Source organism: Telopea speciosissima, chromosome 8 (genome assembly GCF_018873765.1).
Source record: "Telopea speciosissima isolate NSW1024214 ecotype Mountain lineage chromosome 8, Tspe_v1, whole genome shotgun sequence".
Taxonomy (NCBI): Eukaryota; Viridiplantae; Streptophyta; class Magnoliopsida; order Proteales; family Proteaceae; genus Telopea; species Telopea speciosissima.
Window position 1 is genome coordinate 60,757,398 of NC_057923.1, and position 25,202 is coordinate 60,782,599.

At 39.1% G+C, this 25,202-nt stretch overlaps 2 protein-coding genes across 3 annotated transcripts in view; both read right to left on the reverse strand.

Moving 5' to 3' along the window:
- LOC122671329 (uncharacterized isomerase BH0283-like) overlaps positions 1-23,212 on the reverse strand; it is a 34,180-nt gene extending 10,968 nt beyond the window's left edge. The window contains exons 1-6 of the mRNA XM_043868482.1: positions 23,178-23,212; positions 22,877-23,095; positions 15,360-15,683; positions 14,640-14,801; positions 12,922-13,005; positions 12,660-12,836 (exon numbers count right to left, since the gene is read on the reverse strand). Coding sequence (XP_043724417.1) covers positions 12,729-12,836; positions 12,922-13,005; positions 14,640-14,801; positions 15,360-15,683; positions 22,877-23,095; positions 23,178-23,207 — 927 coding nt within the window. The 5' untranslated portion in view covers positions 23,208-23,212 and the 3' untranslated portion in view covers positions 12,660-12,728. The remainder of the gene's footprint in view (positions 1-12,659; positions 12,837-12,921; positions 13,006-14,639; positions 14,802-15,359; positions 15,684-22,876; positions 23,096-23,177) is intronic.
- On the reverse strand, positions 86-8,559 carry LOC122671327 (probable E3 ubiquitin-protein ligase LUL4). 2 transcript variants are annotated; one of them, XM_043868477.1, is made up of 4 exons: positions 8,325-8,559; positions 7,998-8,291; positions 1,093-1,579; positions 86-454 (listed from the first exon to the last, which is right to left on the reverse strand). In XM_043868477.1, exons 1-4 carry the CDS (start codon positions 8,486-8,488, stop codon positions 362-364), a joined length of 1,038 nt encoding a protein of 345 aa, XP_043724412.1. In that variant the 5' UTR covers positions 8,489-8,559; the 3' UTR covers positions 86-361. The 2 variants fall into 2 exon arrangements, with proteins under 2 accessions (XP_043724412.1, XP_043724411.1); XM_043868476.1 differs by having other exon boundaries at positions 7,998-8,559.
- Positions 23,213-25,202: the final 1,990 nt, after the last annotated feature.

The window sequence follows — 25,202 nt, forward strand, 5'->3', positions numbered from 1 at the left end:
GCCGCTGCACTCAAATGTGCAGAGGCCGAGACCACAGATAGTATAATCTACCAAGGAGACCCTTTAAAAGGAGGAAGCTAATGCAGAAAAGATAAGGTAAACCAGTCATACATGTTGCTTTACTTATAAGTTATATGTACAATTATATTTACAATCCACAAGAGATCAACATACTAATATGATAAAATTATATTTGAGGACAAGATGGGATCCTAAAGAATTGAAATAATAAGATCAATCTAAGAAGAATAAAATAGTACACGGATGAATAAAAGACGCACATAGAGGTAAAAGAACAGGAATACAAAAACCTTATGCAGCACAAGTTGATGAAATATTGAGAAGCGGATCTTTGTTAACTTTAAATCTCTAAGAGCTCCTGTATGGCCTGACGACATATCGGACACTTATTCGATTGATTCTTTAATTCATTAGCACACTCTCTGCACATACACTGAATTTGGAGCACCATTATTCAAGGTTAGCACAAAGCAGATCAAGACAGTTAAAATTGGCCACAACTTAATATTAACAGAAGGAAGTTTTCTCAATGTACTGAAAGAGAAAAAAAAAAAAAAAGTTTTTCTTCCCAGCATCTGTTTCTTTCACGGCCCACCTAGGAAGGGTTTCCTGTGCGGCCCAAATATTTTGTGAACAGGTAGACCCCAAGGTCCCCTACCCACATATATAATTTCAGCTCAAAAGGAAATTTTCAAGTAGCAAAGTAGATGGGAGAGTGCACTGTAGTGGTCAAAGTACCAGTAGGCATGCATGGACATAGGGTATTTGATCCAATGACAGTGGGCACCTCAATCTCTGAAAATGACCCACGGTCCTATCTCAAATCTTTAATATTGACGCTCAATTGGAAAAAGGATCAGCAAACTACCAAATACATCTGAGTTACATTTGGGTAAAACCCAACATCACACAGATGACATCCAGCTGTCCAGAAGACCATAAAAGAATAAATGATGCATGTGGCTCACATCCCGCTGACTATGAGCCACATGCACCAGGAAGCATATGCTACCTGATGGTTATCTTCAATCCTGTAAATGATATAACAGATATGCTCTTGAAGGCTCTTACCAAATGTCGACAAGGTAAGACAGCTGTATCCTTTGGTTCTGTCATGCAAATAACACACTCCTTCCCTTCGTCATTGTCACCTAACCCTGCTTCAACTGAGTCGCCAATTCCATAAATTTCACGAAGCTCATACCGAACCCCATCAACCCACAATATCTGCTTGACAACTCTCACATGCAATGAGTCTCCATTGTTCTTTCCTAAGATAGCTTGAGTAATCTGTGCATTACCAAGCTGACTGTCTGCAGGCTGAGTTGGTAGCCATGCTTCAGCTAAGATAACAAGTGGGAAAACATCTTCACCTGTTGATGGCTTAGACAGATCATCCAACTCAAAGAAGCCTAGGTCAATGCCAGTTCCTGGAGATTGACGGAATTTCTGGCCCAGTCCTTTCTGAAAGGGCATTCTTACTGGCATACAGGCCTCAGGGTATAGTGGACTGAAGCTGCAGTCTGCCCCTTCTTTTGCAAAGTAGAAGACAGTGATACTGGCATCAAAAAGGCAAAAAAGTTAAGTCATAATATATGTCCCAATGTGTGTGTGTGTGTGGGGGGGGGGGGGGGGTGTGTCTGAGAAAGAGAGAGAGACCTAAATCCTAGTTTGCATAAATTTTTTCAACAACCACAATTTGTGTCGTTATAAAGAGCACTCAAATCAACATCTGGATTCTAGTTCATGAGGCATTTTATTGCATTTCTGAATATGTTGTTCTGACCTCCTAACATCCAGCAACGTTCCAACAGGCCAACTTTTTGGGGCTCAATTTGTCAAGAGATCATGAGTATCAGGATTCAATGATAATATTAAAAAACAATTGGCTACATGCTTGTTCAAGGAACAAAATCAAGTTGATAAAAGGCGATCCTTGATTCACATGCACAAAATGAAAAGCCATCATATTTAAGGAATCAAAATGTGTATTCCCGCAGAGTTCACACCATAAGTGGCTCAGTAATCATAAACTACACTAAAATGGTGTACCCAGTGCACGAGGCTCCCACCATTGCAGGGTCTGGGGAGGATCATAATGTACGCAGCCTTAACCCTACTTTCGTAGAAAGGCTGTTTCCAGACTCGAACCCGCGACCCAGTAACCATACACTACACTAATTACAACAAAACCTCACGTACCTGACCACAATTGATTGACACCTGGCTGAGTTACAAGTGTAACTTGGTCCCTGTAAGGCTTTGCAATAGTTAATGCAATGCACCCAATTTAAGCTCGTGTACCATAAACTCCATGGTACTTGGATTATGAACATAACCACAGACAATTACAAATTTGACAAATCAAAAACCAAAAGGCTCTCCGTCCTAATTTTTTTAAGAGTCACCCTCCCTATATCTCTTCCTCAGAATCTCTTTTTTCAACTCTCTACTCAACTACAATATCCTATCCAGGGCCTTTATTTGTGTTGTACAGATCAAAGGCAAATATTCAGAACTTGTTCACCACTACTCCATTCACAAATACAGATGATTGAATTATTGGAGGTCTCTATTAACTCTAGCAGCAGCACTATCTGAAGGTTTTGTAAACAATTTCTAAGGCCTCCAAACCTTCGGTTACAAATAATGAAACAGTAAATAAGTAACAAAAGGAATCTTTTTTTTTTTTTTTGCAGGGGTAACAGAAATTCAAATCCCTTAAATAATTATACTTGAACACTACCATAAAAATGAATTGGATGAATTAGTGTTTAAAAAGAAACCTCTTTATGAGCTTTCAAGCTAACTGTAAAATAAGTAATAAGCCACAGCCTAAGTTTTAGATACATCATGACTGACCCTAATTTTCTAAGTCGCATGGAACAAGGAAAAGTAAGAGTCCACAATTTAGCCTTGATTAAAAACAAAAAGGAAAAATAGTACCGAGTGACATACATAATTCTATGTCACATAGGTTTGGATAAGGGGATTGGGTATGGGTATATGCATCAAAAACCCCCCACTTAAAATATGGGGATATTTGTCCAAGAATAAGTACGTGAGACTCATCTAAAATGCATGAGAAGGAGAAACCGGAGGGGTTTGATGTGCCAAAGAAGGGAGGGGGTTAATCTTCTTCTTCTTCTTCCTTTCAGCAATGCCCAAATTTCCAAATTTTGAGTGCATTTGATGATATATCCCATTCCCATACCCATGGTATGTCATGTTGACACGGGTACTGCAGGGGTTACATCTTACATGGAGTATCGGGGTCAACAGAGTATAGAATAGAGAGTATGAATGCATAAGAAAGCATCAACAGATAGAGGACTCAATTCATCAAATTGTTCCCACTCCATGAACAATTCCAGTCAAGGGATTGTGCAAGTCTTCCCAAAAAGTTGATCAATAACCACCAGCATCATAAAGTATGGTAACCTAACCTATCAGAAATTGAAAAGGAGAGTGATATCAGTGTACCACACCTACTCCCAAGTGATATCTAAGGCAGAGGGTGCATTTCTTTTATGAAGTTTCAGGTGCACTGAAATCATTCTTAAAATAACTAGCATGAAAAAGAAATATTTCCTTCCATACATCTCACGTCATTATGATATAAAATAACATAATTCCATCTATCCACACCATGGTATTTTAGATTTTTTACTATAAATAAACAAGCAAAAGGACATAGGAATTCTCAAAGTCCACTAGTAGACAATGTAATGCTTTGAAGCCCCACATACACAGTCCATGTGAATTCATGGTTCATAACTTTTCCACCAGCAGAGCTATGTCAATCCTCCATTTAGCAGGCAAACCATAACTCTAACCAAGGATAAAAACTTGCCCTTGCCCAACTGCACCAGAATACTGCATGAAGATCTCTTAGGAATAATTGAAATATCAACCCAACTCAAGGGTTCAAATACTAAACCCCACCCAGCCAGCGCAGACTAGCCTAATCACTGAGGTTTTCAACCTCCAACCCAGGCCATTGGGTTAAGCTCAGCCATAATCCAACCTAACTAATCCAATTTTCTATTTTTTTATTGAAATTGGACTGGGTCAGGTTTGCCCAGTTGCAAGGTTACCACAAAATGTGTATAAGGGCCTACAAAACCATGTTCAAACAAAGCATATACAAAAACCATGAAGGTAAAATACATCAATTCACTTAGTACAAAAGACAGAAAACAAAATGACCACACATATAATTGTTTCCAGTCCGAGCATTATTAAGTTATATTTCTGATATAGACCACGTTACATCCTAGGCCTAACCCAGCCAATCCAACCTTGGGCTTACAATTCCTAAGTCTACCCAGAAATGAGACGTGAAACACAGTCCAACCTTGGAATAAAAGTCAGTTGGGCTAGATTGATTCAACTCCTAAAATTTCACACCAGGACCAAGTACTTGGCCCCAACTTTGCCATATATGGGGTATCATAGGCAACCGACAGGTAGAGTGTGTTCAGCTGTACAGAGGAAAACATAAGATCAGCAAGGACTCATCCCTTGCCCCCCCGCCCCCCCCTTCCACCACCACCATTTTTTGCCAATGAATTAGCACGTCTGTTTGCATTAAGAGAAAAGTTTAACAGGTAAAAGGCCTATCAGAACAAAATCCAAAATCTCCATCAATTACATATGCTAACATCCCAGTCTTTAATTCCTTCTGGCTGCTACTGGTTGCAAGAAAAGGAAAGTGAAGGAAGTGAAACTAATTTAATAAGACGATGGAAACTTCTGTAATGATGGTGGTGTAACCAACCTGAAGGCTTACCAACAATAGCAATTAAACTTTTCAAGTGGATTATTTATTTCCCTATTCAAACCCAATCAATTTGACAGAAAAAAGAAGTAAAAAAGTAGTTACTACAATTGTAAGTATTTGAGTTAATTACACAATCATAGTTTGTACCTATTACAAAAGTTATCATTTTCTTCTTGTTTTAATTTTATTTCCCTTCCTACCAGATGGAGTCTTCATTAAATTACTTGAATAGAGTGTTGCTCTATAGTTAGAGGATCACTTTAGGGACAAACATAAATTGATAAGCCTTGCAAGTAAAGCCCATATGTCTGCCTGACTTGTCACTCCAACACCTCAAGAGAATGTCCAAAAAAATCATTTGCATTTTAGGTGATAAACCTAGATTCAGTGGACAGTGTTACACAACAAGTTGACATTAAATTTTTATTTAGTCCATCTATCAACCATTAACTACTTTGAGTTTCTTTCACCACCATTTATAGAGGGTCTACAACAACCAACCCATAAATGGGTTGCATCTGAAGAAATGGATAGCATATTCTCACATCAGCAACAAAAGCCGGACTCCGAAGTCCATTAACTACAGGAGAACCAAACAAACTATACCCACTAGAATCTGTTATTGTCAAAATGTTTCTGCTTTTCTCTACAAAAAAAAGAGTTTCTGCATATTATCATTCCCAAGGCTCCCACATGCAACAAGCATAATTGTCACGGCGGTTAGGCGACCCAAGGCGTTGGAGAGGGTAAAAAATCAAGGCGACACCAAGTAGGTGCCCAAGGCGCCCAAGTCGACCAAAGCGCCTGGTCGCCTAGGCGACGCCTTGACAACTATGCAACAAAGTACATTGCCTCTCTACAAACAATGGCACACTTAACCACCCTGCAAACAACTCCACCACCTCTCCACTAATATCCACCTAACTATTGTAGCAAAGCTCATAGAAAACTTCTTTATTCAGTTGACCCATTGATGTAGTCAGATTCCTGGGCTAGAAATACAGTCACAGGAAACTAAGCAGTCAGACCCATGTTCTCAAATAATGGGCCAACCAGCCTTGGCTAGGTGTTACTGGTTCACTCAAAACCAGTTATTTTGTTTTTATTTTCTATTTTGAAGTGTCTAAGGTTAGGAAGTTAAATTACTTGGTGTACAAGTCTCAATATTGCTGTGTAAGAGACTTCTAGAGACTTTCTCATTCGTTTACTTTCTATTTTCTTAGTAGCAGCAGCAACTACATGTAATTGAAGCCTTAGAGTCTCCCTCCTCCCCACAATTTAATGAATGAAAACTCACGATCCACCTTCCACCCTATCCCTTTTCTATCTTCTTCTCTTATCTCCCAATCGATATCCAGTTGTTACTCTGTTATTGTTGCTTGTTTGAGGCACAACCAAAGGTGTGTTATTGTTGCTGGAATCCTGATTTGATCATTGGAGGAATGTTCAGTTAGAGCTTCATTAGTCGTTGATTGAAGGACCCCCAAAACAGTCCTGTGGTTCAGTTATTTCAAGGAGCTTTGCTGAGATTTTGAATCCCTTCGATCTGCATACCTCACCATCGACTGTTGCTGATACTTGAAGGACAGAATCAACACTCAAAACCTTCCCTTCTATAGGGATTTGGTGCTGACCCAGTGGTTGGGTTTGTCTATCCCTATTAGTTACTAATTTCTGAACTTTAGTTTATATTTTTGAGATACTGTGATATCTCAGCATCTGTCCGTTAATTTAGCCCAGGATTTCTAGGAACTATTCAGTCCTTTGAGACCCATGCTCGATGGGAATATAAGGCCATCCAACATGTGCAGCTACTGTTCTGAAGTAGGTTATTTTTCTGGTTGTTTGGTCTTGTTCCCTGACCTGCGGTAGACCCCTTATGGCTGCTGGTTGATTTTCTCTTTGGCTGGGATCATTCTAAATCCTTTGCTAATTATTGTTAGAGGTGTGTGGTTGATATAATCTACTGTCCATCTATTGTTAGTGATTGTTTGATGTAGTGTTGCTGAGATTGGTGTTGAGTGTTCTGTTTGCTTGTAATGAGATCCTGCTTGGGGGTTAAGTCACTTGTGACTTAGGCTTACATTACCCATCATTCAGCCCCCTTGCAAATGAGAATCAATTCAGAATGCAAAGTTTCTTGATTCTTTGAGATATTTGGTGATCAGGACAGAGAGATAAAACAATACATTGATAGAGACTTTTTAGTACAACAACAACTCAGCCTGATAAAAGTAAAAAGAAAACATAACAGCAATAGTGACAAAACTCAGCATAGATCTAACTAAATGGGATCAGCTACATGGATCTTTGCCCTCCAATCAGCTCTATTTGAGATCATACTTGAGACATGACCTATTCTAAGCATGTCTTTCATCCACTTCTCTCAGGGTCATTTTAGGCCTGCCCCTAGCTCTTTTAGTGCCTTCAATCTGAATCAAGTCACTTCAAACACTACCAACACCCAAAACAAGGATCTCTGACTCTCTGTCTAGCTAAACAAATATACCTGCCCCCTAGCTAGTATTGAGTTAGAAACCAACCAAAATACTGAAAACCCAAAGAAAGATGGAAACCTATCAAGTATTTCAGGTCAGGTCGTGACACTCAATCAAGCTCTTTAGCCAACATCCACAGCTGCCCACAGATTACATCACTTTTGCTACAAATTCAAGTAGTCCTTTCCACTTTGTGGTGACCCACTCTGATCGAGTTTTCTCTTGCCGCAGCTCTTTCGATGTTTTGAGTTTGGGACGGGTATGATTGTGATAATAAATGTTCTAAAACTAAAACATCCGTAAAAACCCTAGTATTTCAGCACCTTCATTACTTGGTTAAATATCAACTGCAACCATCAAACTTTTCTTCTCAACCCCCTCCTCCACCCCAATCAAAAAAACAAAATTCAGTCAATTCATTCGAGTTACCAATCTGTGTTTTGGCCTAATTTTTTTAGTGGTCCACGGAAAAGATTTTCCAAGCTTCAACGTTCAAAATCTTCATCGAAGGACAAATCTCTTCTCAAACTTACTCAATCAACAATTCTTCGAACTTAAAACTCACAAAGAATTTATATGCACAGTGAATTGGGAGAGTGATCATCAACACCCATGATTCAAATCCATACATAACCAAATAAAAGAAAATTCAAGTCAAACACTAAACAATTAGGCAATTCGTGAATTTCTCATACCTGCCATCCACCATAGCATCGACAGTAAAGGAAACCAAGTGGCAGTCCGGGTTCATCTCATCGACTTCAAGCTTTATCGTATCCTTCCGGACATTGATATCGTTCTTTACCTTTTTAGCACCCTGACGGTCAACAGAAGGAGGCAGAGATTGGGAAGGAGTCCTCATAGCAGTCGAGTCATCAACATGATTAGCGTAATAAGAAGGATAATCATTATACCCACCCGTATACTGATTGTTAGACGAATAAGAAGGGGGGGAAGGTACATGGGAAGAATTCTGAGGTGGAAATGAAGGTGAAGGATGATAAGACGTGTTCGCGGCAACGAAATAGTTCGGCGGAGGAGGAGTAGAAGGGTAGGTTGAAGACGGAGGAGGAGCAGACAGGTAAGAAGTATCGGGCGAAATATATAAGAGTTGAGAAGGAGAAGAACGGCAAAAGGGATTGTTGTTCCTTCTTCTTCTTCTTCTGCTGCTAAAGGAGATGCCCATCTTCTGGGTTCTGGTCTTCTGGGTTTTGCCTACCAATTCAGTGGCAAGAAGGGAAAGTCCTTATACCTTAATACAAGATTTTTTCAGTGACGAATAACGAAAACGCGGAGAGAGAGAGAGAAGAATATTGATTTGCGAGGTTGATGAACTGCGGAAGAATGTGGTGAAGTGTCTGGGGGTACTTGGGATTGACGAATTTGGGGAGGATTCACGACGGGCGTTGGGCTTTCACCAAATGAAGTTGTCATCCTCATACAAGGGCAAGACTTCTGCTTAGTTGAGAATGTCAAACTGTGTAACGTGTGTAGACCGCTAACCCAGTTTTGATGTACCCAAAGGTAAGATTTGAGGGGGAAAAGAGCTTCCATTACCGTGCTGCAACCTTTCGTGGATTGATGATTTGATAGGTTATCCATTGGATAGAATTTTTAAGTTGGGGGTTTTCCTTCGATTTTTGAGCTGTTCCTGTCAAGTCCATTTTCCCAAATTTTGATATTTACATTATCTGTAATTTCATGTTGGTATGAATTTTGAAGTTTGAACAGGAAAATGATGGGGTAAATGAGGGAAAAAAATCGTAATGCGGGTCTGAGAGATCGATACATTCACGTTGTGATGTCCAACGTGCCGAGCTCGAGGAGCAAGGAAAAAAAAAACTGTCTTGCATCGAGCTCGCACCGTTGGATGAAGCTTCTTCCACGTGCCAAGCTCTCAGGCCCCCACTGCATAGGATTTTAATCTGTAACTAAGATGTTCACCAAATGGATCTAATACATCACTTTTTATGTATCCAATTTCTACCTTACACGTGGCCTCCCTTGGGCTATAAACAAATTGGTTCTCAAAACAAAACTCAAAAACCCACGCTCGAGACAGCTATACCAGTCAGGACAAGTCAGCAAAGACAATTGTAAACTTCCAAGTGGGTACACGCTGATAATCGTAATTCACGAGCCACACATGGAAAGGTCCCAAGATTTGATGAGAGAATCTCGGTTCTTATAAAAGTTTCCTAATCCAAGCATGCATGAACCACCTTACCAGAAAGGAAAGCTCCTCTGGTAGATCAGAGGGATGAAATAGGAAAGGGATTGGACATGCATTTGTATAAATAAGAGCCCTAGTGCTCATGTAAGAGAGATCCATTCATTCTTTTATCAATAAAGAAATCAAGAAACTTTGCAGTGTGATCTTCGTTTTTCCCAATTCATTCCTAGCATTCCTAGCCCAAGGCTAGCTTTGAAAGTTGTACTACCTGAGAATCTTCCTCCGGCAAGATTCTTTGTATAACAAGACTAAATCTAGGTCCCAACCTTAAAACCTCAGGTAAGAAGATAAATTTGCATTGGATCAGATTGGGTAACATTGGGATGTTAATATGTTATTGGGGAAAGTTTTCATACACGGTTGTGTAAGCCGTGTATGTGAGAGGGTGGGAGTTTCAAGGCATTAATTAATGGGTGGGGGTTTATGACTTTTTCAATTCTATGTGAGAGGGGACACGACCGTGCATGCTTACACGGCTGTGTAAATGCTGTATAAATGAAAACTTCTCCCCATGTGATTCTTATAGAAATATTTTCTTGTCAATTTTAAATGGATTAAAAGTTTGCCTCCTCCACCCATAGAGGACAAAGTTCACCCACCATCCTAGGGTTCATACACCCCTCCAAGATTGAAATCAACTACAAAATTTTTCAATGTTAGAAAAAGAAAAACCTTCAAGGACTGTCAATGTCTACACCTCCTACAGTACAGTGATAAAACCTTGTACTATTTCCCGATGCCCTCTTAACACGATACCTTCCTAACGGACCAGGATCCTCTACAATCCCGGCGGGGCGGCAGTGCACATCCGACGGCACAGCAGAGGCCAGATGGCACACATGGCACACATGGCCTCTGCTATATCGTCGGATGTGCACTACCGCCCCGCCGGTATCGTAGAGGATTTTTATCCCTTCCTAACACCATCTAAAGACCTCAGTCAAGAGAGATTGATGACGGAAAATTGTTCCCTTCCATTAAAAGTTGTAGGAATTCAAACTAAGAAAATTAAATCATGAGACTTGATTCCACTACAAGGAAATAGCATATTGTGATTGGAAAAAAGATCTTCCATGCTAACTCTCTGGGAATTCTTTCACAAGCCTTCTCATATAAGCGGTCATGAGTTCAACTCTCTTTTATCCAAAACAATAAAAAATAAAAAGTTCCAACTCTCTTTGGGGTCTAACTAAAAATAAACTCTCACTTCCTTGCATTTTTTCTCCCTTTCCTGATCTTGTGAGCTCCTACTAATAAAACCAATTCTCACGTGTTGATTAGTGTGACGTGGGAGATTTTTTGTCCCTTCCCCCATATGGGTAGTGTGGGGAACATTTATATGAAACTTGTAATTCACATTTTAACTATTTTTTATGTTTACTTTAGGGGAAAAGGCTGGGCAAGCCCCAAGGTGCCCAACATGCGTCATCATCCCTCCTTCCCCTTTATAAAAATACCCATTTGCCCTCCTATGTTCAGCCATGTGATTAATGTATGTTGCTAGCTTACTGAAAGCTGGTGGCATGCTCAACCCTCTCCTTTACTTTAGATTGAAAGTTGCTTATGGAGAAATATGTGTTATCTATTGCATGAACCCACCAGTATGTATTCATGTTTTCCACATGTATGCCTTGATTATATGAACATTTTTGATAGGGTGACTTGTTGATTGTATGTATGAAATGGTGATTTTATTTTGCCCTTTTCAACTTATAATGAGATTTATTTCTAAAAATTCACTTTTTAACCACTTCCAATACTCATTTCAGACTTAAACTTGACTAATGAGAAAAATGTGAAATCATCTATTACATAAACCCTTCCAGTCTTTCCATATCCTATATGTGAATAGAGATTATGATTTCATGATCATATTAAGTGCCACCAATACTGGTGACATTTAATTTTTCCTATAATTATTATTTTAAAGAAACATGAAAACTGGACAAAAAAAAAGATGATATGGTCCACCTATTGGAGCACACAAAGTAAGCCCAAGCAACTCTTCAAGGTTCTTTCTTGCTTCAAGTTTAATTGCTGTTGGCTAAAAGTACCAAGTCATGTTCCATGGAGAATAAAGAACTATCACCATATATATGATTAAGAATGAAAATTTCAAGCGAAAACTTTTGGAGAAGTGTTTCCTGTGAGAGAGTGTACTACCCACGCCCAGACATAGAGGAAGGTTAAATGACCGATCCCACCCCATGAAAGGTGATAATAACCACCCGCCTGATGCTTCTGTGCACATTCCCATTGGCTTGCATGCTTGCAGGGGCCAAACCACCCCACAAGAGATGCTTTCCCGAAAACTTTTTACAGAGATGATTTTTTTTCTCCTTTGAAGGAGATTTATGAGAATATGGCTGCGAGGGAGCAATTGGTTACTAGAAAGAGAAGGTGGTGAGTTCTTTGCCTGGGAAAGTATATACTTTCCTTTTTTAAAGAGTAGTGATACTTTGGACGGAGTAAATTGACATTTTAATTTTCATGGATGTAAATGAGGGGAATTGTGGGATGCTATGTGGACATGGAGATGGTGACTGGGTCGATTTTGTGACTAAGATTTTCCTGGTGGGGTTGTTTATTTATTTGGATTCTCAAAGGTGAAGGGATCTTGAAGTTGGGTTGGGGTCTGGTTCCTGGGGATGAAATATTTCTTGGGGATGGAGTGTAAAATTTTCTCTATTTCAATGAAATTTCTTCAGTTTTTTTTTTTTATCAAAAATATCTTTTAAGTTAAACCTTTGTTGTTCCAAGGTTGTCTCAAAAGATCCATATATAGAAGTAAATACAAGTAGAGCTGAACTAACAGAATTGGAAGCAAGTCCTACATGTGGGATCCTCAAATGGTCTTCTGTTTTCAGGAGAAGAAACAAAAAAATGAAATGGCAAGCATGGACCAAAAATGGCGGCAATTCTGGGAAATTTGCGTAAATTGATGAAAGTACATGGGCAAATGCTTCCTTCACTGTTGTTCCCTCTCTTTAAATCAATTCTTACTAATTAAAAGACATGAATGAAAAGAAAGAAGCCAATAGCATTAGAATTTAAACTTGGTAGACACACATTCAATGCAAATACAGGGTCTAGCAATCAACAAAAGTATTTAAGGGGGAAAAAGTCTCTTAAAATTCCAAAATATTGGTACAATTTACATACAATTCCAAGGAAAAGGGAGTTATTTCCTTGGCTATGCTAATAAGGAACCTTCCATGACAGTAACAGCTTTGCCTCGAATCAGTACTCTCTGGTTTGTCTCATCTAAATGCAATTCTAGTACTCCACCCCTTGGAGATGCCTAATCCATATAATTTGTGTTATTGAGAAATCTCATGCATGTATTTGTGTCTGTGTTAGAAAGAGAGGGGAGTTAAAGAGGATACCTGGTATGCAACAAGATCACATTTCCCCAACTTTTTGCTCCAATAGGGCACTAAGGCACAATGTATGCTTCCAGTAATAGGATCCTGGAAGATAAATGGAAGCCGTTTCAAATGAGCCAGACCCATTAAGGATATTTAGAGTAAAATTATGTTCAAAAAATTATTCTTCTTACTTTATAATCTTTTTGAACAATCATCATGGTCCAATAATGGAGTTTATTTGCAAATTAAGTATAAGTTAGGTAAATATATTTGTTTTGTATTTGGTTTGAAAGTATCTTTGCTCGAACAAAAGAAATAGAGAGAGAGAGAGATGCAAACTTTGCAGCATGTGGAGCAAGGTGAACCAGCGAATCCCCTTCGCGCAAATCATTTGTATTTCAACCAACATGGGGAAAATTTTGCAGAATTATAATATAAACACTAATAAGATAAAAGATAAAAGATAAAAGATTAGAGTTAATCAATTCATCTGTTGGCAGTTGGCACTCAAGAGAATTGAAGATGTTACCTAAACTTGAGCTAAAATGTATTTCATCCATGTGGCAAAATGAAAACCACTTTTTGGCTATGTTTCATTGGAATAGACAAAATTTTGACAATTGAAATTTGGGAAAAAGTCAATTACATGGCGGCCTATACAGTTGGATGTGATACAAAATTTGAAATGCAGCCAATCTAGAGGGTTCTCTGTATACTCAATAGTGCAGAATAGCCACATCATCCTTCAACATAGCAAAAATTACAGCTGTTCACCAGGTTGCTCACAAAAGGACATTCTCAATACCTTTACCATAAACATACAGATATGTTCCCTTGTCTAGATTGTAGGGTTGTGCATTAGATATATCATATATGTGTTGGATATCAACACTTATATCCATGTCTCTGTTATGTAGCACCATACAAATTAAGCACTAATACAGCTGTTGACAAACTTGGCATCATAAAGGGCATACCCAGTGCACGAGGCTCCTGCCAAGAAAACTTTAGAACTAAAAAAAACAAAAAACAAAAGAGGAAAAAAAAAGATGGAAGATGCTTGCAATGTTCAACAACGATATAACTAAAAATCTTCATAAGTTTAGTACAACATTCACACCAACAATTAGCTGTATAAATAATATCTATTAAGAGATCATGTCCAAATTTAAGATGCCCAAGTACCAATTACTATATGGAAAACAGGATACAGATTTAGTAAAGTCCAAGACAAAAACAAAGATATTATGGCACTTAACATAGTGACAGTTTATATAAATGATAAACACCAAAAATTGAAAATTTTCTTCCAAAATAAAAAGAGACAGTCAAACAAAGTATAACTAACATCTAGCACAAGAATCCTCAGTAAATAGACACAGTGACGAAGCACAAGTATATGTAGCAAGTACACAAGAAAAACAAAATTAAATGATGAAGTATGGCTTTGTGCATGTGAAAGGAATGAAAGGTAAAAATAAAAGAAAAATGAAAGGAATGATTTTATTCCATTAACATAATTAAATGATGGAGTGTGGCTCAATCTTTCCTATTTACTTCTACAACATAAGTTTCTAAGTAACAATAATAAATTTAGTGACTATCTGTCCGTAAATATAAGTTATGTTTCAAAAAGTAAATTACTGTCAACAAGGCCATTAAAATACTTATTCACGCATGAAAGATAAACAAATAAACCAAGTCCATTTTATGTTCATAAGTAACAAAAAAGTTACCTCATTAATTCCCAACTTTGGACAAAAAAAGCGACTGAAGAAATCAAATCCAGATCCGTCGGGAGCAGGCCCTGTAACAATGACCCCTCTTCCAGGACATTTTCGTATCTCCTCCCATTGTGGTTGTAGATATGCAACAGTCTTTCCGGATGAGAGCTCGACCTAAGCAAATGCAACCAAGTTCCCTCTTTGAGTACAAATGCCAAATTCCTATATTTGAGCTAAAAATAAGGCATCCACTTAGCTTCCAACAAACATGTGAAGCCTGGAGTGGGTAAACACTTGTTCTTATCCAATGGTATAACCTGGGACAGCCATAGTGTCAAATGACATGCAATGCTACAAGCATTAAGCAAGAAATAGGAGATGGACTATAATTAAGAAAAGCAAAGACTTCTGACTCTATCAATTCTTGAAATGAAAGTAATCCAAGTTGTCACCAAATTAAAAAAGGGCGTACGTACACAGTGCACAAGGCTCCCACCACTAAGGGGTCTGCGGAGGGTCATAATGTACGCAGCCTTACCCTTGTTTTCGCAGAGAGGCTGTTTCCAGACTCGAACCCGTGACCACTTGGTAACAATGGAGCAACCTTACCGTTGGCATCTTGTCACCAAGTTAAAGCCAACCAAAAAAGGGTTACTATAGCATACTGATTCAAAGCACCCTAATATATCAATAATCAAGTGTCATTAAAAATGAATAGGATAAAATAAGTACATAGAGGTCAAATTCACCGCCACCAGCTTCAGCTGTTTTACTTATATTGACCACAGGAGCACCATTCAGGGTTTCATGAAGTGATGGAATATCTGCAGATTCACACTCGAGCACAGGAATTGTAGGGAAATCTAATTCTATAGAGAAGTGCTCTTCTGGGTCGCCATCTGAGAACTTTGACGTGTCCACATTACTTCCTGTAGGAACCCTTTTAGCAATCAGAACTCCAGATAGTGTGACGAACTCGATAACATCTGTTCTTGCTAGGCTGGATGCAAAGAGAAAATGTGCAGATGCCAAGGTTCCATGACCGCAAAGCTTGACCTATACATAAAAATGAAAACCGAATTATGTGGGAATTAATTTACTAACAGGTGTGAAAACAATTGATCTATTGACAACTAGCCAATGTATGAAATTTAGCAGAACCAATTGGTACTATACAATGGTAACTAATGAACATGGGCATGATAGGAAGGGGATCATCATTCAATTAGTTCCAATTTGTATATGGTGCACCAAAGGTCCAAAACGCTTCTCTCTCGGTTGACTGTTCCTCGGTGCTACCTTCAGCATCATGAACTATGGGAAGGCAACTTTACAGGGGAAGTTCCACTAAAAATATTGATGTAATTCAAGAGAACAAGGACGGCAGCAGCAAGCCAGGCCATCATACTGGACCAAGAATAGGCTATTACGTGTAATTTTGAGTGTCAAATGCATTGTATGGGCCATGGCCTTTATATTTTTGGGTTTACTTTTGTAATTAATAGGCCAATTCTATAAGCCCAAATATTAGGGATTTAAGTCCTATACGGGATTAAGTAGTTATTTTCTGCTTCTTAGTCATTAAGTGTTGGACAATGACTGACACAGAGGGGGGGGTGAATCAGTGTATTTAAATTTTTCCCTTTTTATCCGACTGGCTCAACCCAAACTAGCAACCCACTTCCGGGACTAATAACAATCAGACTAATGTAGCCTAGGTGAAATAAATCTCACTTAGGACCAGGTTCTGTTTTAGGGTTGGCCGAATGGGCAGTTTAGGTAACTAGGGCAAAATTAGGGTTAGGAATGGGAGATTGAGTTAGGGTTTTATTGGGTAATGGTCTGCAGAATTTTAGGAGTCTATTAGAATAGGTTTTAATGAGGTTTGAATAAGAAATAGAAATTCAGAAATATTAGGGTTAGGGTTTTGGGTTTTCAGATTTAGGATCTAAGCTAAAACTAGGGTTTAGGAGCAGATTTAGGGGCTGGGCTTTAGGTCGAGTTTTCCTAGCAGGGAGGGGGTGGTTCGGCTGGACTTTGGTGGGGTTTTGATGGCTGGTTAGGTCTAGGCAGATCTTAGGGTTTCTGGGTTTTTATGTTGAGGGAGGGATTTAGGGTTTGTAGTGGATAGGTGAGGCTGCAATTGAGACCGAGTGGGAGGGTTACTGTGATGGACCTGTGGTTAGGTTTTGAGTGTAATCTGATGAGGGAATAGGGCTGTGATGAATGTAGATGAAGCTAGGGTTTGGGGAAGTCGATTAGGTTAGATGGAAGTAAGAAGAAGAGATGATAAAGTTGCAGGAAATTGTAACTCTTACTGGAATTGCAGAATTTCAGCAGCAGCAACCTTGAAGAACTTGAAGGAAGAAGAAGACGAACCTCCCGATCTGCAAGATGCAAGGAGTCGCCGGATTACTCCAGCCCTAGCCCTTGATATTACTCACAAGGGGTCTTGATATGACACACAAGACAGAGAAGCAGCAGCAGCAAGAAGAAACAAAATTTCAAACATAATAGGTGGGGGAGCCTCCCACGATTCTACTATTTATAATAATAAAGGGGGGCCTAAAGGCCTTACAAATAATCAATCTAAAGCAATCCTAATCAGATTAGGAGTTGGGATTCCTAATCTGAATCCTAATTATAAAACACAGAATAGACTTATACTCTAAATAGGAGTATAAGTGTAAACAAATAAAATAAAATACTAATCCCTCTAAAATCGTGGAGGGGAACTAAGAAGATAAACCATGAAAAAGACTGTTTTAACCCTAGGCTAAAAGAACAAACAAATAAAAAGGCTCCAACGAAAAATCAAAGAACAGCCAAATTAATCATGGTTTCGGCTTCTGCATCAACTCTCCCCGACTTAGAAACATTCATCTCCGATGAATGGGTGAAATCCATGCAACGCTCTGGCAACTTGGGGCTGAGCTTGTTGGCTTCATGAATGGGAGTCCACGTACCATGCTTGTGTGAAGAAACTCGTCCACGAACCTTGTGATGAGGAGGAAGTAACATGTGGGCAGCAGCTTCAACACTTCCCTGGCATCTGTGAAGTTATAACAGTGGGAATATGGTCTTCAAGTCGTGGGGCCTTCTCTTCGAAGAACCAAGGGGGCATCACAAAATCAATGTGTTCAACCTCCAAAGGGTCTTCAATATTTATAACCTTCTCATTCAGCCCCACCTCTTCAAGAACAGCAACTTGCTTGATACTGTCTCCCTGTGAAATGTTCCCAATTACCTTGTCACAATCAACCACATCATCCATGAGAACTGGAGCAATTGTATGGACACCTTGAGCACCACCATCTAGATCTTCAAGGTGACGGTCTAAGTCTTCATCACTATCAGGGGGTAGTGCATATATGCCATGCTCATCGTGCTCTTCAGAGGTTTCCTCTGCCTTGGCAGCCACATTAACAGGTCTATGCTTTTGTGGGCAATCTTTGGCATAGTGCCCAAGTTCATTGCAATGGAAACACTTGTGGGGTTCATTGCTGTCCATGGGAGCTTTACCTTTATAATCAGCACGTGGAGGATGGGAAGAACTACCAACGGAGTAGCCTGATCGAGTAGGACCAGCAGTAGAATTTCCAATTCGATTGTGACTAGTGGTAGTAGACTTGAATGCTGAAAAAGTTTTGACAGTACCCTCAGTGGAAGAATCAAATCCTCTATTCCCAACCAATAATTCTTCAGCCTTCAATGCCTTCTCAAAACAATCCTTGACGTCCAGAACATCCACAACGCCAATAGCCCTGAGGATGTCAGATCTCAATCCCAATCGAAATCGGGACAACATCTGAGTAGCACTTTCTATTGTGTCAGTGCGAGATGAGAGAGAGTCAAACTTTTGCATGTACTCGGATACAGTCATGTTCCCTTGACGAAGAGTGTTGAATTGATCTTGCATCTGAGCGGTGTAGTGTCTTGGTAAGTACTTCTCTTTCAAATCATACTTCATATCCTCCCAGTTGGTAGGTGCTTTACCTTCACGTTTCATGTCTCGCTCTGCCTTGCGCCACCACTCTCGAGCAGAACCAATTAGTTTAGTGCGTGCCAGTCTCATCTTTCGGTCTTCAAGCAAATCATACCAGTCAAAGTAGTCATCTAGGGCAGCAAGCCAGTCATAGAATTTTTGTGGATCACCATGCCCATCATACTCTTTCAATTCTAGCTTGACCTTCTGTGTATCGAACCGCCGGTTAGTAGCTTCATCTCCAGTGAAGTAGGACCTCAAATATTCCTCAAAGTTAGGTCTTCGAGGTGCTTCAGTAGTTCTGTCCCTGTCTTCTCTGTAGTCATCTCTGTCATACCTACGTCGATCCCTGTAGTCTCGGTCATATCTAGACTGATTTCTGTGGTCCCTGTGACATCTGGGATGACTTCTATGATATTCATCCCTTCCCAGAGTTCCATGTACTTCAGAATGAACTTGGAATCTGTCTTCCTCTACATATAGAGGGTTGCTTACAAGAGGCACAGCTTGCCTTTGTTCTATTGTTGTCATTTGATCACCAAGAACTTGCTGGTCTGTTGAGATCTTCTCGCAAGATAGCCATGATTGAAAGGGAATCAGTTGGGGTGGTCGTGTGGGATCCATAGCAGGGCTGCCATGTTCAGCCATGGCTTTGATACCAATTTAATGTAGCCTAGGTGAAATAAATCTCACTTAGGACCAGGTTCTGTTTTAGGGTTGGCCGAATGGGCAGTTTAGGTAACTAGGGCAAAATTAGGGTTAGGAATGGGAGATTGAGTTAGGGTTTTATTGGGTAATGGTCTGCAGAATTTTAGGAGTCTATTAGAATAGGTTTTAATGAGGTTTGAATAAGAAATAGAAATTCAGAAATATTAGGGTTAGGGTTTTGGGTTTTCAGATTTAGGATCTAAGCTGAAACTAGGGTTTAGGAGCAGATTTAGGGGCTGGGCTTTAGGTCGAGTTTTCCTAGCAGGGAGGGGGTGGTTCGGCTGGACTTTGGTGGGGTTTTGATGGCTGGTTAGGTCTAGGCAGATCTTAGGGTTTCTGGGTTTTTATGTTGAGGGAGGGATTTAGGGTTTGTAGTGGATAGGTGAGGCTGCAATTGAGACCGAGTGGGAGGGTTACTGTGATGGACCTGTGGTTAGGTTTTGAGTGTAATCTGATGAGGGAATAGGGCTGTGATGAATGTAGATGAAGCTAGGGTTTGGGGAAGTCGATTAGGTTAGATGGAAGTAAGAAGAAGAGATGATAAAGTTGCAGGAAATTGTAACTCTTACTTTGGAATTGCAGAATTTCAGCAGAGCAACCTTGAAGAACTTGAAGGAAGAAGAAGACGAACCTCCCGATCGCAAGATGCAAGGAGTCGCCGGATTACTCCAGCCCTAGCCCTTGATATTACTCACAAGGGGTCTTGATATGACACACAAGACAGAAGAAGCAAGCAGATCATGGCGCAAGAGCAAGAAGAAACAAAATTTCAAACATAATAGGTGGGGAGCCTCCCACGATTCTACTATTTATAATAATAAAGGGGGGCCTAAAGGCCTTACAAATAATCAATCTAAAGCAATCCTAATCAGATTAGGAGTTGGGATTCCTAATCTGAATCCTAATTATAAAACACAGAATAGACTTATACTCTAAATAGGAGTATAAGTGTAAACAAATAAAATAAAATACTAATCCCTCTAAAATCGTGGAGGGGAACTAAGAAGATAAACCATGAAAAAGACTGTTTTAACCCTAGGCTAAAAGAACAAACAAATAAAAAGGCTCCAACGAAAAATCAAAGAACAGCCAAATTAATCATGGTTTCGGCTTCTGCATCACAGACATATAGTCATGTGCACACCCACACTGCAACCACTATGTGGTCAGGCATACCAGGTAGTGCACACCCATCCAACAGACAAAAGCAGTTCCAATATACACACATGCACAGCCACAAGAAGCACATCCTTCCTACAGACAAAAGCACTTCCAATATACACACATGTACAACCACAAGAAGCACACCCACAACACAGGATTTTTAGGTTTCTCTACTTTGAGTTTCTATTTCCTTTTAAGTTATATTTAGTTGCTATTTTGTTATTCTCTCCATTAGCTAAGGGGAATTTCTATTTTTGTAACAAGGCAATTTATAAATATAGGAGGAGGTAATTCCTAGCCTCCAACGAATTTGACGGCCATTGAATGTGTGGTTTGTGCATGTGTGAGTATGAGAGACACCCATGTTGTGAGAGACAGCAAACCTTGGTGAGATTCATAGGTGGAGATTTGTGAGAGGCCATCTCCTAGTTGGTGGGATACCAACATATCCCTTTCTTTCTTTCTTCTTCCACTGGTAAGCTGTTCTACTGTTATTTACTATTAGTTTCCTTATTTCTAATCTCAGTTCTCACCTTGTTTCTACTGAACCACATCTGACTTTCCTGTTCAGCTGTTTGAATCCCACACTTCCATTCCAATGACTTGCGCATGGTGCTAGAGGGTTAGAGAACCTTAATTGTTGTTCTCAACCCACCGTTCCCGATTTAGTAAGTTCTATTTCTCTGCTTTCTAATCTGGTGCAGGACTCCTTTGATGATTTCTGTATCTGCTATTGATTGAGACCAATAATCTCCGTTTATATGCTGTTTCCTGACTTTTTAATTCTGGTTTTAGAAACTTGCTAATTCTGTAACACCCTCATAACTTCACATCTAACCATCAGATGATGATCAAATTTTGAAGATGTGTTCTCCACCCAATTAAATACATTCGACAAGAGTTATATCTTCATCAGACTGATCTATTGTGATCTCCCTGCAGTCCTGGTTATTGGTTTCTTGGTCATTATTGGTTTGGTGATTAGGAACCCATCAAATACTCTTGTTATTGCTTCGACTCATAATCCCCAAAAAGTGGATCCCACTCTAATACAATAACAACACAACAAAGCCATATCCCAACTAAATGGGGTCAGTTACATGGATCCTTTCCCTCCATTCAGCTCTATTCGAAATCATATGTGGTATAAGGCGTTGGCTATGCATGTCTTTCTTCACCACCTCTCCTAGGAATATTTTAGACCTATCCTTGGCTCTTTTAGCTTGATCAATCTGAATCAAGTCACTCCTTTGGACTGGAGCATCCGAAGGCCTCCATTGTACAGGGCCATGCCACCTCAAACAACATTCTTGTAGCTTATCATGTATCGGAGCTACACCCAACTCTGCTCTAGTGGATCCCACTCTAATAGCTCCGCATAAATCAATTACATACCAGATGCGTTTTAAGGTTAATTGGAACAGTTCCTTTCTAGTATAGTAGGACTGCCTATGGCAGTCAGTCCTATCAAATGAATGTGCCCAATACATAACATAGTATTGTTTGTCTACCATGAGAGATTTGAGTCTCATGAATTTACCAACAAACCAGAATTGTACCAACTAATAGACAAGATTCCTTCATTATTAAAAATGCACACAAACAATATAGTTCTTCATAACTCAATTATGAGAAGTAATAAATATATTTTTTGTAATTACACGGCCAATAAACCATGAGATTTTAAATTTACAACTAGTAATGGTGTCCCAACTACTAGATACTAAAGCTTCCTAGATCTAATTTACAACGGTAATCACTTACATGAGAATCAGCCAAAACACCAAAAAGAAGAGGCAAATCGAAAAGAATAAAATTACTAGTACAATCCCCCAACACCAACACCTCCCCCCACCCCCCCAAAAAAAAAGAAGAAGTGTGGAGCCTTCTATAGTCATGGAGTAGGAACAACAGCCATACATAGAAACATTCTTTAAATAACTAAATAAAAAAACCCACAAAAACCACAAACTCTATGAGTCATGAATCATGACTCAACCATAAGACCCACCAACCAACATATAAATCCTAAAAAGCAGCTTAGCAACTTTGGGTGAATAAAGTGGGCTAGTTTAAAACCAACTGAGAACTTAGAAATAAATCAAATAAAATAAACAAGTTTTAACACAACTTTAATTAAACAGAAAAAATAGAATTCAAGAACAACGAAACTTTTGATTCAGGGTTTCAGTGAGTAGATTTTCAGGAAAAGCAAAATTGTGTTTCTCTTAGAAATCGTAAAAAAAAAAAAAGATAATATGGAGAATCTAAAGTTTAATATTACTACACAAAATTGAATGTAATTTTTTTTCTTCTCCCGGGGCAGAGTGAGTGGGGGGGGGGGTATAGAGATGAAGAGAGGATATAGAAGGTAGAAGAACATCAAACGAACCTCAACTAAAGGAGTAAACCAGCGGAGGTGGAACCGCGTGACAGAATGGTCATTAGCGTCCGATTGGGTAGAGGAAATCGGAGTCAAGTAACACGTTTCCGACATGTTGAATTCCGCGGCAACAGCTTGCATCCATTTCTCATCTTGATCTTCTTTTTTTTCCAACAAACACACTGCCGCTGGGTTTCCCTTAAACGCCGCATCGGTGAACGCGTCTACCTGATCGAATCATGCACCTTCATCTTAAAACCACAAAATGAGCACAGAGGATAAGAATCAAAGGAAAAAACTGAGAAATTACCACACAGTACTTCACGGGACGCTTCACCATTTGACTGAGAGAGACTGTGAGAGAGAACCCAAGAGGAAACCTGCAAGATTCTTCCCGTATCGACTAATTAGTGCTTAATGCGCCTGCTTGAGTTTTTGTCTTCCGTGTGATGTATATGTGAGGGGTGTTATGTTGTTAAGTAGTGCTGTTAGCAAAAACGCACCGTTTTAAACGCGTTTTCATGTTTTTTTTTTTTTTTGTTTGAAACACGTTTTCTCGTATGTTTTTCCTACCAGGAAAAACGGCAAATGACAAGTATTCCCGTATTTAAAACACATTTAAAACATGTTTCTATTATTTTGATGTTTTTTAAGATCTTAGACTTAAGTGACCATATCTCTTTTTCTTGAACTTTGATCGACTTAATTCTTTCTTCAACGTAAAGATGACTTGAAAGACTGCATTTTTCATGATATCACCTTCAACCTAAGGTTAATGCATAGATACCGAAATTAGAAACATGTATTTTAAATAAAAATTCCTCAATTTATATAAGAATAATATCTTTTTTTTTTTATTCTATTTTTTATTTTAAATATAAACGTTTAAAACTCGTATCGTCCGTTTTCCCTTATTTACAATTCTCTATTTTTTTGATCGTCCATTTATAATTTTTTACCGTTTAAAATCTGTATCGTAAGACTTCTTTTTTTTTTTGTCATTCCCGTTTTTGCTAACTATGATTAAGAGTTATGTAACCTTCTTCCCAAGTCCCCACCTACAATATGGAATGCTCGTAAATCGTGACTTGTGACACGACACACTACAAGCATGGCTGAGCTAGAATCTTGGGCAGGGGTAAGGCAGTCATTGCGTGCCTTGCTATGTCTGCAAAACATGGCCCAGGACATGCAACTCTATAGTAGAGGATCCAAATTGATTAAGTTATCACATTTGTATATATATATATATATATATATATATATATATATATATATATATATATATATATATTTTTGGTAGAAATCACATTCGAATATGGTACATGGATGTCTAATGATGCCAACCTTCTTAGATCATTGATTTAGTAAAGGGAAAATTATATACCCCTCCCTTATACTATAGCTTATTTACATATTCCTCCCTTGTACTTTTCCCTAACTATATTCAGACCCCCTTTGGCTGACAACGGTTAGTTAATGGTTGATAAAGCAAATGGTCTTTGGCTGACAACGGTTGGTTATTGGTTGATAAAGATAATTTTACCTTGTTAAGGTTAGAAAATTTCAATTTAAAAAGGATTCAGTTCTTTATCAAACTGACTGCAGAGTTGGCAGCATATTTTTTTTCAGTCTAACCTACTCAAGGGTCCATAGGCCAACTACAAGCTAAGAGGAAGGCTAAGACAAACCCACAATCTACAACTTGGGGGGGAGGGGGAGAAAGGTGCCTTTTTTTTGGCACAATATGCAATCCAGGCGAGAGTTGGCAGCATTTACAAGAGCGTGAAACAATTAATTCTCCATTTAGGGTGTGTTTGGTTGACAAGAGATGGATAGAAAAGAAAAAAAAAAAAAGAAACGACAAAAAACTTTTATCCTTGTTGTTTGGTTGTAAACTTTTAATAGCAAAGAAAAAAAAAGGAAAAAAATATACATAAAAAAGGCAAAGTGGGGAGAGGGGGGTGTCTACGAGGTAGCTTATGTGGTGCTGATACGTTCTCCCAAGAATGGTTGGTTGGAAATGGGGCCTAAGCACTTGAACTCCTTTCACATTGGTTATTAGCTTATGGATATCGTAATAGCAAAGGAGCTATTTTGAAATCTTTTCAGGTCTCTGGGACCTCTCTCCTTCTCTTCTTCCTCACCTTCTATTTCAAACCTCTAATGGCTGATGATGGAACAAAACCCAATTTCACCCCTTTCAAGCCAAGCATCTCTGTGATTGTTGGAGTCTTAACGACCCTTTTCTCTACCACATTTCTTCTTCTTCTGTATGTGAAGCACTACAAGACAAACAATGGAGCTGGAGGTTACACAGGTAATCACTACCCAA